This window comes from Akebia trifoliata, chromosome 11, assembly GCF_017979445.1.
Source record: "Akebia trifoliata isolate Shusen 1 chromosome 11, ASM1797944v1, whole genome shotgun sequence".
NCBI lineage: Eukaryota > Viridiplantae > Streptophyta > Magnoliopsida > Ranunculales > Lardizabalaceae > Akebia > Akebia trifoliata.
The window spans coordinates 37,654,246-37,666,980 of record NC_141385.1 but is presented as its reverse complement, the minus strand read 5'-3'; the positions used below and the strand labels follow the sequence as shown (position 1 = coordinate 37,666,980).

General features: G+C 35.8%; 2 protein-coding genes across 2 annotated transcripts; one reads left to right on the top strand and one right to left on the bottom strand.

Moving 5' to 3' along the window:
• Nucleotides 1-2,043: 2,043 nt before the first annotated feature.
• Nucleotides 2,044-6,105, top strand: LOC147391502 (CAAX protease self-immunity protein). Its single transcript, XM_086460054.1, has 9 exons — nt 2,044-2,479; nt 3,160-3,311; nt 3,508-3,603; nt 3,719-3,781; nt 4,535-4,603; nt 4,702-4,804; nt 4,896-4,967; nt 5,433-5,521; nt 5,609-6,105. Exons 1-9 carry the CDS (start codon nt 2,149-2,151, stop codon nt 5,756-5,758), a joined length of 1,125 nt encoding a protein of 374 aa, XP_086316180.1. The 5' UTR covers nt 2,044-2,148; the 3' UTR covers nt 5,759-6,105.
• Nucleotides 6,106-6,889: 784 nt separating this feature from the next.
• LOC147391501 (acetylornithine deacetylase-like) lies at nt 6,890-12,552 on the bottom strand. The gene is made up of 10 exons (XM_086460051.1): nt 12,172-12,552; nt 10,865-11,109; nt 10,628-10,736; nt 9,392-9,530; nt 9,183-9,240; nt 9,074-9,091; nt 8,473-8,595; nt 8,163-8,319; nt 8,038-8,071; nt 6,890-7,239 (listed from the first exon to the last, which is right to left on the bottom strand). The coding sequence occupies exons 1-10, from the start codon at nt 12,490-12,492 to the stop codon at nt 7,130-7,132; spliced, it is 1,314 nt and encodes a 437-aa protein (XP_086316177.1). The 5' UTR covers nt 12,493-12,552; the 3' UTR covers nt 6,890-7,129.
• Nucleotides 12,553-12,735: the final 183 nt, after the last annotated feature.

Genomic DNA, 12,735 nt, shown 5'->3' with positions numbered 1-12,735 from the left:
GAAAAAATATCCACAACAAAGTTTGACTTATATAATTCAGGATTCAATATGGTGTCTTGTTCTTATAAAATAAGCACTATGCTTATGTGGGACACTTTAAATGGAGTTTTAGACACTTTAGGCTCCTAAGCGCAACGTGTTTATTCTCCAATCAAAACTTGTCATGTAAACATTATTCTTATATATAGAAATGATACATCAAACTAGTTTGGGACTCATATCCAAATGCCCCTACATCGTAGGAGGTGGTTTAAAGAAAAATGTGGAAACCAAACATAAGTTACGTGAAGAAAAATGTTCTCCCTCATTTATGGAAACGCCATATCCCAATCAAATAAGTGATGAGGCACACGTTAAAGTGCAATAAAAGCACTTTGAAAACTAAATTTTGTATCAATAATGCCCTTAAAAACATTACTTTTTATTGAAATACTCTCAGATTCCAATTTGCAAAAGTGCACATATTGCACTTTAACGTGTGACAAGACCCATTTTAAAAAGGTAAAAAAAGAATTAGTCTTTTTCTAAGGTTACATAGCAAGTGTGCAACGAACATGCATTTTGCAAGTAGTCAATCCCCCTTTTAATAATCATCGTAGAACCTAGTAATTAAAATCATGACTTTCAAACTCGTTTGAGACCGAGATGACTTGTTCGAATTATTTTGATCTCGTTTGTGAGTTAGTAAAATAAATAAGGGCGGAATTAGAATTTTCTTGTAGTGGGGTTAAACTATAATTGTCTGATAAGATTGAAGAATGTGAGATGAGTGATTTTGAGACCAAAATTCATATGTTTTTTTTAAAGATTGTAGAAAAAGGGTATTTAGGTAATTTTCTATTAATTAATGAGAGAAAACTTAAGTCAAAGAATAATGTCATTAGTGGCGGTGAGGGATAATTGTCAACTATTAACCAAATAGAAGAGTTATAATAAATCCAAAAAACTTGAGGGGGTGGGGACAACTGCCAAAAGTTGGTGAGGGCAAAGTCAAAATATATCAAATTATCAAGAGAATAAATTCACCCCCTGAAAAACAAACAGACCATTGGATTACAGAGAGACATTCCAATCAATGGGCCAATTTGAATGTGGGGGCTTATTTATGGACTTTAAGGACTTTATTTTGATTTACAAAATTTGTAAGGATCTTCACAAAATTTTGATGCCTACAGTAATTTCCATCAATTTGGGGTTTGCGCATTTTGTTCATCAAACACAAGGATTGTGAAAGGCACACCTCCAACGAATTATTGAATCAATGATTTGGCTATGGTAGAAGGTAAGTTCCCTGACTTCGATTCTTAGCAATATGAATAGGATTCTTGAGATATGTGTATGATTCTAAATTCTATTGGGAATAATAGATTTATATTAAAGATTTTGTATGCTTAAAATCTAACACTTTCATCCGGAGATGTCACTCAAACTATAAGGAATATCTTATTTCTTGATTATTTTATTTTATTATATATATCGTCTTTCATTTTTAGAAGAGGCTATGATGAGTTAAAAATGATGGATTGAATATAGGGTTGAAGGTGGGAGAAATCAAAAGGATTTTTTATATATTAGAGATTGAAGAAAAGGACATTTAAGCCTTTTTTTTTTTTTTTTTTTTTAAAAAAAAAAAAAATCTTACAAAGTATATTTAGGTTAAGAGGTATTTCACTAGTCTAAAAACACAAAGGGTGTCTAAAATATTCACCAAAATTTGGGTGAAATGTCAAGCGTAATGCATCGAACACACTAGCCGCATCGCGATCATATTTATCATATCTAACTTATACAAGACAAACGCACTATACACCACCACCACCACCACCACCACCACGACCACCACACAAAAAAAACAAAAAAAGATTTTTGTTTTTGGGAAGAGGTTGGAAAAGAGGGTATTTAAGTCATTTTATTATTTTCTCAAAGAAGACTATGGTCAAGGAGTACTTTCAAAATATACAAGGGGTCTCTCAAATATTAATCAAAATCCAGGGGTATCTAACTAAATTACTCAAAAATCCTTATAAAAATGAATGGAGGAAGACCGTTCATATCGTCTGCACAGCCCGAAACACACCAAAGCTATGGTTGATGAAGACCTCATCAATTTCATAAGATTTCAATCTCAATTATCACTTACAGCTGCAGATGGATCTCCCATTAGTTTCTCGATCTCAATACCCTTCTTTTCTTCCACTCTCCTCTGCTTCATGTAAGTCTAGTTCGTCTCCCAAGTTGTCTGATTTTCATTCAAGAAAGCAAAGAAGGAGCTTTAATGGAGTTAGAGTTCCGATTAGGGCAACTTCGGAACGAAGTAGCGATGGGATTGATGGAGGAAGAAGAGATGGAGATCGAGGAGGAGGAGGATTTGCAGGGCCCGCCATGGAAGTTACAACGTTCAATCAGAGCTTCAACGATGCTGCAGAGTTTCCAGTTTGGGAGAAATTGGGAGCTATTGTGAGACTCAGCTATGGAATCGGTAAGTGTTTTCTGGTTTCCTTTCTGATTCAGTAGTTGATTGAGTCGACTCAGCTGTGAGATTTCTTAGTGAGCAATTTGTTCTTCAAGTTTTAAACAAAATTGCCGACTTGATTATTGAAACTTGAGTGAGTCGACTCAGTTTTGAGGTTTCTTAGTGAACAATTTGTACTTCAAGTTTTTTTTTTTTTGGTGTGTGTGTGTGTGTGTGCAATTTGATGATTTTCTGTATGAAACTCGACTGAGTAGATTCAGTTTTTCACTTACTATCTTTTGGTTTCTTTTTAGAAGCTTTTTTCGGATTCTTTATCCAGTTCGTATCGTAATACATGATTTCTTTTTCTTTTCTTTTTTCGATAAAACTCGGCCGAGTTGGCTCAGTGTTTCTTCTATAATGTTTTGTAAGATTTTGGAAATCTTAGAATTGGGTTTCTTTGATTGATCAATTGCTGGATTTCCCAATTGATGTTCATTGACATATTGTAATTTATTTTTCATTTTAATGATTTTTTTGGGGTCATTTTTTTTTTGCTCGGCTTTTCTTCTATTATTCCATTTTTGTTTTATAAGATTTTTGAAATCTAAGAATTGGGTTTCCTTGATTGATTAATTGGTGTACTGCCCAATTGATGTTTGAAATCTTAGGTTTGCTGATTTTTTATTTTTTATTTTTTAAATCAGGCATATATGGCGCAATGGCTCTAGCAGGAAGGTTTATATGCTCAATTACTGGAATTGATTGCATGGGAGGATTCCATCCATCATTAGATGCCATTCTTGAAGGACTTGGTTATGCTGCTCCACCGATTATGGCTCTTCTCTTTATATTAGATGTATGTAGATCACTTATCAATGTCGTTGAATTGTAACTATAGTTTTTTATCTATGCTTCTATAACAATGTTCGAGCTGTAGATCAATGAAATAGAAACTAAGGGAAATCTTATGATTGGGTCTTCTTTTTTTTTCAAACTTTTGATTTTGAATGTAGTTTTGTTTCGATTGAGCTGATAATTAAATGGGTTTATAGGATGAAGTCGTGAAGCTATCACCTCATGCCCGTGCCATCAGAGATGTAGAGGATGAAGAGCTCCGGAGCTTCTTCTACGGAATGTCACCATGGCAGGTAACATACTCAATATTTTATTTTCTACTTTTGACTATTGGATTCATGTTGTGAACAAAAGCCTTTTTGTTTTAAGAATGAGAGATAAGATCCAATGTGATTACATTTTTTACAGTTCATACTCATTGTTACTGCTAGCTCAGTTGGGGAAGAGCTCTTCTATCGTGCCGCTGTTCAGGTCAGTTCTCTAACAAAACATTGATTTCGAGGTTTTGATATTTAGTATGAAAGATATTGTGTTTATTTTTGATTTGGTAATATTCATCATCATCCCAGCCTCATCCTTGAAAATTTGGCACTAATCTTGCACTTGAAGAAAAAAAACATAGATAGTAGTATTTCACCTAACATTTATTTGCAATGGATTCCATGAACTTGTGTGGATTAGTTGGATGGTTAATTATAGAGGAATTATGTCTATTCTAATTCCCCCGTTCTTACTCCACATTTGTATTCCTGCTTGTGAGGCCTCCGCAGGATATCATGTTGGACGATCCAGCGACAAATTTAATTGTTCATACTATGGTGACCTATTTTTATGGAAATGCAGTCCAATTTTGGTTACGATGATCATCATGTTGTTCATGATTCATTGTGCAGTTGGATCATCCAATATGATATCCCTATGACCCCCCTACCCCCTTGGTGGCTCCTACCCCCTTGGTGGCTACCCCCGGGGATTTATCCCAGTACATCTGGAACGTGTGGAAGGAATGACATGTGTGCCCCGTGGGATTAATAGGGTGCTCTAAGAGGCCCAGATACCCAAGGTATCAAAAAAATAATTACAAATTACTGAAAAATTGGTCTCAACAAGTCACTTGTTTACTTTTTTTCAATGAGCCATGAAAAAGTAATTATTAAAAATTATGATCATGTTCTCCAATCCAAGAAAATAGAATACTGATAAAACTCCTTGCATTTATTTTAGGGGGCATTGGCCGATATCTTCCTAAGAAGTACCGAATTGGTGGGAGATGCTCGAGGAATTGCATCTGTGGTACACGTTCCATTACTTTTCTTCTTTTTTTCTTTCTACTGTTTTACTATAAATGCTACCATACAATACAATGTCATAATTTTTCCAAGTTGGCACAGACTGGTATGCTGCCACCATTTGTCCCATTTGCTGAAGCATTTGCAGCTGTGATTACGGCCGCTCTTACAGGATCACTCTATTATGTGGCCGCCTCTCCAAAAGGTACCTTTCCGAGTCCTCTGTTTTAAGCAGGGTGTCCTAGTGATCTTCTTATCTTCATTTTAATTCATGGAGTTACTTGTTTTTCTGTCAGATCCTACTTATGTGATAGCACCAGTTTTACATTCTCGCCCTGGCCGTCAAGATCTCAAAAAGCTTTTTGCAGGTTTATCCCCTTTTTCAACAACTTGGATTGTATATATTGGCAGCCATTACTTAGGGTATGAGAAATTGAAGAGGATTGCATATTTCGTGTGAAGGATGTGACCTCCCCCCAATTTTAGGACCTGACCCATGTTGTGACTTGGGGATTCCCCCTCACCAAATCTCAAGGCAGCTAAAGGGTTTCAGAATGGTCCGAAAGGCTCTACTAAATCTTGAGTGAGCTAGTCTGAGAGGACTCATAGGACTCTTGGGTAATGCTGACATCAAGGGATTAGCTCTAGTGCCACAGGTACTACGCGATGAGAGGCTAGGACCATAACATATTGCCTTACTAGTATGTCATTGGGTTTATGGTCCTCAGTTTCTGCTTGACGTGTACTTTAGACCCTTTTTTTTTTTTGTCTAGTATGGGCTTGCTTTTAATGTCAAAATATTTTTTCTTATTCATGCCTTGTTGGGCATGCAGCCTGGTATGAAAGAAGGCAAATGAAGAAGATCTACTCTCCCCTCCTGGAAGGAATTTTGGCTCTCTACCTAGGCTTTGAATGGATCCAGGTAACTTTGATTTTACACATGCACTTGAACTCACCACTTCAAACTTCTACCCATCCCTTACAAGTTCTCTCTTTTCAACCAATACAGACAAATAATCTTCTCTCCCCTATGATCACACACGGCATATACTCTGCGGTAATATTGGGGCACGGCCTCTGGAAGATTCATGATCACAGGCGAAGACTACGTCAAAGAATCAACCAGCTTAGATTAGAAGGAAGAAATTCAAACTTGTGAAGACCCAAAGAAAAAGAGCTATTGACATTCAAGTGTGTAGTCGATCTTCCGGACTAATATGGCTGGCTGCATGAGCGCCTTTGCTCCTACTATTGGGATGGCGGTAAAAAAATAATCTGTATATTTGTTGGCAGAGTCCTAATTATTGCTCGTAGAGAAATCTACTACACAATAGATGTGTAATAAAAAAGTATATTGTATACGGATAGTATGTCTTGTGCAAATGAAAATCTTGATCTGTAAACTAAGTATCGTTGAAGTTGCGGCGGAGATCTTGATATGAAATCCCTGCAACCAATATCAGTTCCATACTTTACGAGCTTGAGTACATTTCCTCATTTTGTTCAGATTTTCTATGATTGCACCTTCCTATGGACAGATTTGGGGTGGCAATAGATCAGGTGGTCGCTCGTGTCATGTTGAGGTAAGGGAATTCTGAAAATTTAACCAATCCAAACCCACCCTATTTGATAAACGTGTCAAAAACTTAAAACCCGAACACGAGACATTTATTAAATTGGTGACCCGACCCGACCCGACCCATGTAACCCGTTCTACTACAAAAAAAAATAAAAATAAAAATAAAAAAAGAAAAGAAAAAAATCCAACGTTCTTAGCATTGTCTTCTACATCCCTGTGGCACTGGATCCTGTTTTTGGATGCCACAAAATGTAGTTAGGAAACTTTCCTTAATAACTTAGTAAGGAAAATGTTTTTCTTTCCTATGTTAAAAACTTCCCTAAATCATTTTAAAACCCCTCTTATATTTTATAAAATAAAAATAAAAATAAATAATACTATGAAAAAAATTCTATGAAATTCTATTAAATGTTTTTAAAAACCCTTAATAATTGTTGATATTTGAGATACCTCCTATAAAAAAAACTACATATAAATGACACTAATTAAACATGTAAAAATGGGCTGATGTCCAGAACCTACACATGACCCATTAAACAATCATGTTAGATGGGTCAAGTATTATGACCCAAATCCAATTAAGTTTCAAACCCACTAATTTCGTGTTGTGTTAAGATTGCCACCCTTGGCAAAGATTTTATAATTGCCAATCCATCAAACTTGGTCCCCAATTCTTGAAACACAAAAGGGAAGACAAAATTATGCGAACTATTCAACAAAAAATGCACAAGGAACTCCCAGTACCAGCTTAGATATATTGATATTGCATGCAGTTTACATAGTGAATGAAGATTTAGTACGAAATTCTTACTAAGAATTTATTTGAGCAGCTAATAGTCTTTTAGGTGCTTTGGGGATAATCGAAAATCTAAAATATTAGATACCAGTCTGCATGGATGCAGGAACTAGAAACTGGGTTCACAGAGAGGCATTCAAGAGGTTGATATGCTTTTAGTTGTCATCTTCTAATTGAGATATGATGCTAACAAACACTTGGAAGCCTTGGCTCATATCAGTGAACAGACAGTACTCGTTCTTAGCATGGTATGTGGCCATCAAGCCTGCATTGGGAAGGAAAAAAAGAAATGGTCAGACCTCCTTAAAAGTATTGGAAATTATAAACTTTAAAAAAGAATAGAAAAAAAAAAAAAAAGAACCAACTATATGAAATATGGAAATGTGGACCGATAACGTTCCACGACATGCGCGTTCTAGTATTTGAGAGCCAAGAATGAAAACAATATTCTACATAAAATGAGAATAATAGATTTTACATTTATTAAATCCAACTTAATATGTAAAGACTTGGACAATGAAAACATTATCAAGTACTATATTCAAGCATTGACATAGTTCCTATATTTTCAAATATCAATGAATAAATCACTAATAGTTCTAACCAATTAGAACATGGATGATTGAGACAAAAAATTTCTGTTCATTTGTTAGATATGAAATAATAAAGTTGGATGGCACATACATAATGTAAATTTGATAATCATCCAAAACTAAGGATGCAGAATAGAAGACAAACGGATGCACTTTAGAAAGTAACCCCTATGTGGATCCAATACATTGAGCTATGTCATGAGATTCAAAATTATATATCTGTTTCTTTCGTGAGCAACTAAACCTCGCCTTCCCATATACCCTCTCATTTTCACAAGGTTCAGTTGATCCACTCTGCTATCTTTCAATCATCTTTTTCTTGAAATACAGCAACATAGAAAGAAGGTATGAAATTTCAATAACGAGTTCCAGAATTTGACTCTCGATTGATCATTCTGATGGACGTTTTTTAGTAATTTTCCTAAAAACATAATTCAAATTCCATATCTCAAATAGTAAGAGTACGGTACCATAGCCTGCGGTTTGAACATCAAATCCTTCATCCTACAATGCAATAAATAACAAGGTGGGCGTCAATTTAATTGATGGAAAAACTCCATAAGGCTATTAGCTAAGGACGAGATGACAACCGTACCTGCAATTCTCGAATCAACGGCAAACTCCCAGTTATCGAATATGGTTTTACATATCCAACCACATCTTTAGTTGCTTTGCATAACACATGGAAGCCACGAGAATCAAGATCACAAGCAACACCAGCCAACGGCTCCCCATCAAAACTGATTGCAAGTCTGGAAACAAGCAAACATATATTCTTCACATAAAAAACAAGTACATAAATAAATGGAGATAGCAACCTATACAAGTAAATCTATTAGAGGACATATGTGTTCCTGGAATCAATTGATGTCTAATCTTAATAAGTTTTAAGATGAGAAACAGACCTTCCCCTAAGATTTTCATCTGGGAGGACATATTTTGAAACTGGTCCTCGTGTGTCTAGCTTCTCTATGTTCGCATTTATATCGTCAACATATTCCTGTAACTTCTTTGTCACATCTGTCACTCTGGAATATATTATTGAACAAAGAATAATAATTAGAACCTTCCATCATGTTTTCTTCATGCCTTGAAAGAGGAGGCATGCAACAAAAAAAATTCCTAGATAGAATGGGAAAGTGATGCATCAACATGCAAAGTGCCTTTGGATGATGAATCTGAGACATTTATACTAAGACCATGGGCTAATAAAAAATGAAAATAAGCCCAACTTCTAATCCTCAACATAAAACTAAATAAAAACATGACATATAATGACCCAATCACAAGGGTCCATGAATTTCACACCCATACTCCATCCATCCACAACGACTTTGGACGTCTCTTCCTCGTCTGGAACACTATGAAGGGTATGCTCATGAGAAAGTTAAAGAAGAAGAAAGAAAATCCAATTTATTATTTATTAGGTGGGATATTAATCTTAAATTGTTTCTTTTCATTTTATAAGGAACAATTTTTTAAAAGAACAGGAATTGGGGCACTTACTCGTAGAAAGGAGTTAACCTGCAACACAAAGCGGCAAGGTCAGGCCTCATATTTAGTCAAATGGCCTCACATACATAAGTTCCATTGTAAAGGAATGAGAAAGACAAACCTGACGTCTCCCGAAACTGTGCATTCACCTGGAATCTGATTGATCCCACCTCCAGGATCTGCAATTCACCAAATTCGAATGTGAATAAATGAATCTTCTAACTTTGTTTGTACCAAGAAAAATCAGATTTTTTTTTGTTTGTCTTTCTGAACAATGTCATTGATGTTTAATGAGGATAAAATGCACAGATTAGTGTGACCACAACTTACAAATCCATTGAGTTGGTTTCATGGTCGACGGTGTTTCAAATCCATAGACCTCTTCTTTAGGATGGGGAGGGAAGTCCCTATAGAACCGCAATTGAATCTCTTTAAGTGCTTCCATCACTAATTCCAAAGCATTTATAGCCTGCAGGTACACAAAAGGGGGTGAATTCCCAACTAATTTCAAATTTATGAAGCTATCGTCCACTTATAGATAAATATCAAAATAAACTGTACCAGTTTTCAACTGGAAGCTCTCAACTTTGAGATGCAACAATGGCAATTTTAATAACAACATATAGATCATGATACTAGGGCCAAAAAAACAACTCCAAACCATAAATAGTTGTACATCCTTCAAAAACCAGGTTATACAATCTATCTTACATAAGTGATCGACAAAACTCAAAAATTCTGACCAGAAACATGAGCACAAATGTGTAAATCCTTGGCATATGAGAAAAGCACACTAGGGTATCACAAAGATCAAGCACTCATGTATATTAATATTCTACTATATATAATAAAAAAGCACAGTTGTTGCTCCCTCCTCCCCCGTTGTCGCGATCTTTACCCACCCATAAAGGGGTTGTGATTTAATCTCACCACAAATCTTGAGGAAAAATATCAACTTTATTGCCTTTTACCTCCCCCTTTCCAATAATACCCCTTCAAGTTTATTGCCTATCCTCTTCTCCCCTTTTTCCAACAATAACCCTCCAAATTTATTGTCTTTCCTCTTCTAACCCCTTAACCTCCAAGAGGATGCCTGTGCTAGTAAGCACAGACAAACTCTAATCAATGGAATAAAACACAACGGTGGACCCCACTTAATTATAGTTTTGTGGGTATAAACGTTCCACTCAACTACAATTTTGTGTGGGTAAGACAAAGGAGGGGGGTTCCACTGAACCCCACTTTATTGCCTTTCCTCTTCTTCCCCCCTCCAAACTTTATTGACTTCCCCCCCCCCCCCTCCTTTCAATAATACCCCTCTAATTTTACTATCTATCATTTTTTACCCCTTTAACCCCAAAGAGGATGCTCGTGCCTATGGCACGGGCAAACTCTAGTATCATTATATAACACAATTGTTATCTATATAAAAAATTAATAAACCAAATAAAAAATATATATTCAGAATTTTCCAAGTACAACACTTTGTATCCGTGCTGAATTCCTATCCCAAAGTGATATGATAGGTGAAAATGCTACTAGAAAGTTGAGATTGAACTTGATTACCTTGTGTGGTAGGCCACTGTGGAAAAGCTTCCCTGTTGCTTTAAGTTTCCAAGGTATCATACCACCAGTACCAATGCAAGGTTGTTTGTCTGCAGTATCAATCCAATACCTGTGCAGAGAACAGTAAAACCACATTAAAGAACCTTAGTTCCTTAAACTTCACCTTTGGTCTTATTCCTTGGAAAGAGTTTAAAAGTCTATTATTTGCAATGAGCATATGAATATTGAATAACTTACAGAGGGCCTTGTTTAAGATTGTTAAGCAATCCATCTTTAACAAGTGCATCCACACCAACCCCTGCAATTGATGAGTTCTCTTCGTTGGCTATAAAGACAACAACAACAGTTGACTTCAACTTTGGCTTTGTTTCCCCTAGTCTCTGCATAAGCTCAGTTACAAGTGCGACGTGCCCCAAGCAATCAGTTGTTCCACGACCTTGAAGTTTATCTCCATTAATGCTCAAAGAGAAAGGATCAAATTCCTGCAAATTGTGTCATTTAATATACAAAATACCCAAATAGGAAAGTCAATGATTGACCAAGTTCTTGATATAATATTCTCAAACACAATTCAAACTTTCCCTACCAACACAAATAAATAAAACCCAAACTTGACAACAATGCATTCGAGTTCTGATATTTTGTGGGTTTATGTTATCCCCCAATATGATAAAAGACTAGAGATGCCAATTTTAAAACCCTCCAAAATATATATATATTAACAGGAAGCAATCCTAATCTCACAAGCCCAAATTAAGAAAACTGAACCCAACCCATAATATTATTTTCTTTCAACAAAATACTTATGAACAAATCAAAATGAGTATTTACAAATAAATGATTTTACAAGAAAAAACACAATCCAAAACACCAAAATCACGTTTTTCCCCCAAAAAAAGTGATAGAGAACTTCTTTTTAGCTATTCTGAACTTACAGGTTACTGCAAGGGTAACCAACCTCCTTAAACAAAATTTTCTGGGATCAAAAGATAACCTTTTCTTAATATCAAAGAAGGTTCTAAATACATCAATTCTTCTCCATTCTTCTATAACTACCCACCTTCCCTACCACTAAGCACAAAGCTCTAGCATACATTGACACATTGACTAACACAAAGAACATGGACAGAAACTAACTGAAATAAAATGGACCAAACATGGGCTGGGACTGAATGGGCTATGCCACTTGTTCCTGTATCACACCCATTCCTATGCACGTAACAAGAAGCAATCCCATATAGCCCTAATTCGAAAAAACTAAAAACAACCCATAATATTACTTCCTTTCTACACAAAATTTACAAAGAAATAAAAATGGGTACTTTATAAAATCAATGTTTCTACAAGAAACAATCCAATCCAAAAAACTCCAAATCACACAATAAAGAAAAAAGAAGAAAAGAACTTCATTTGCCATGAAAGCAAAATGGGTAATCTCAAAATGAGAAAAATAACAGATTTTAAAGTAAATTAAACTCAAAACAATAGGAAAATCAAGAAATATAAAAAGAATATTTTGTGACCTAAGAAGACATCTCACAGACCCAATCGTCAGGATTGGCAGTAACAACGTCCATGTGGCAACCAACGAAGGACAAGATCTTCTCAGGTACAGTTCCTGGGTACTCTATGATAATGTTTCCTCTGCCTTTAACGTAAGTAACGTGGTTTATTATCAAAGGTCCTCCACCTGTGGTGGTGCTATAAGGGAGGAGAACATCTAGGACGTGTTTGACTACTCTGTTTTCTTCAGGAATCAATTCTGGTGGGTTGTTTTGGACGTATTTCGCTTCTCCAATGAGTTTAGAGAGGAGAGAGACGAAAGAGTCTCTGTTAAGATTACCCAATACTTCCTTCAAATCCATGGGAACAGAGAGACAGAGACAGAGAGAGAGAGAGAGAGAGAGAGAGAGATGTACTTGAAGAATAGGAGAAAGGGTGACCTTGTGCTCCAGACTTGAGAGACGGTTTTAAAATTTATTTACGCTGTGTTTGGATTGAGGGAAGGGGAGGGAAGGGAAGAGAAAATTTGCAATTTTCTCTTCCTTTCTCCTGTTTGGATTGTTAAGTCAGGAGGGAAGAGAAGAAAAATGGAGGGAAGGGAAGGG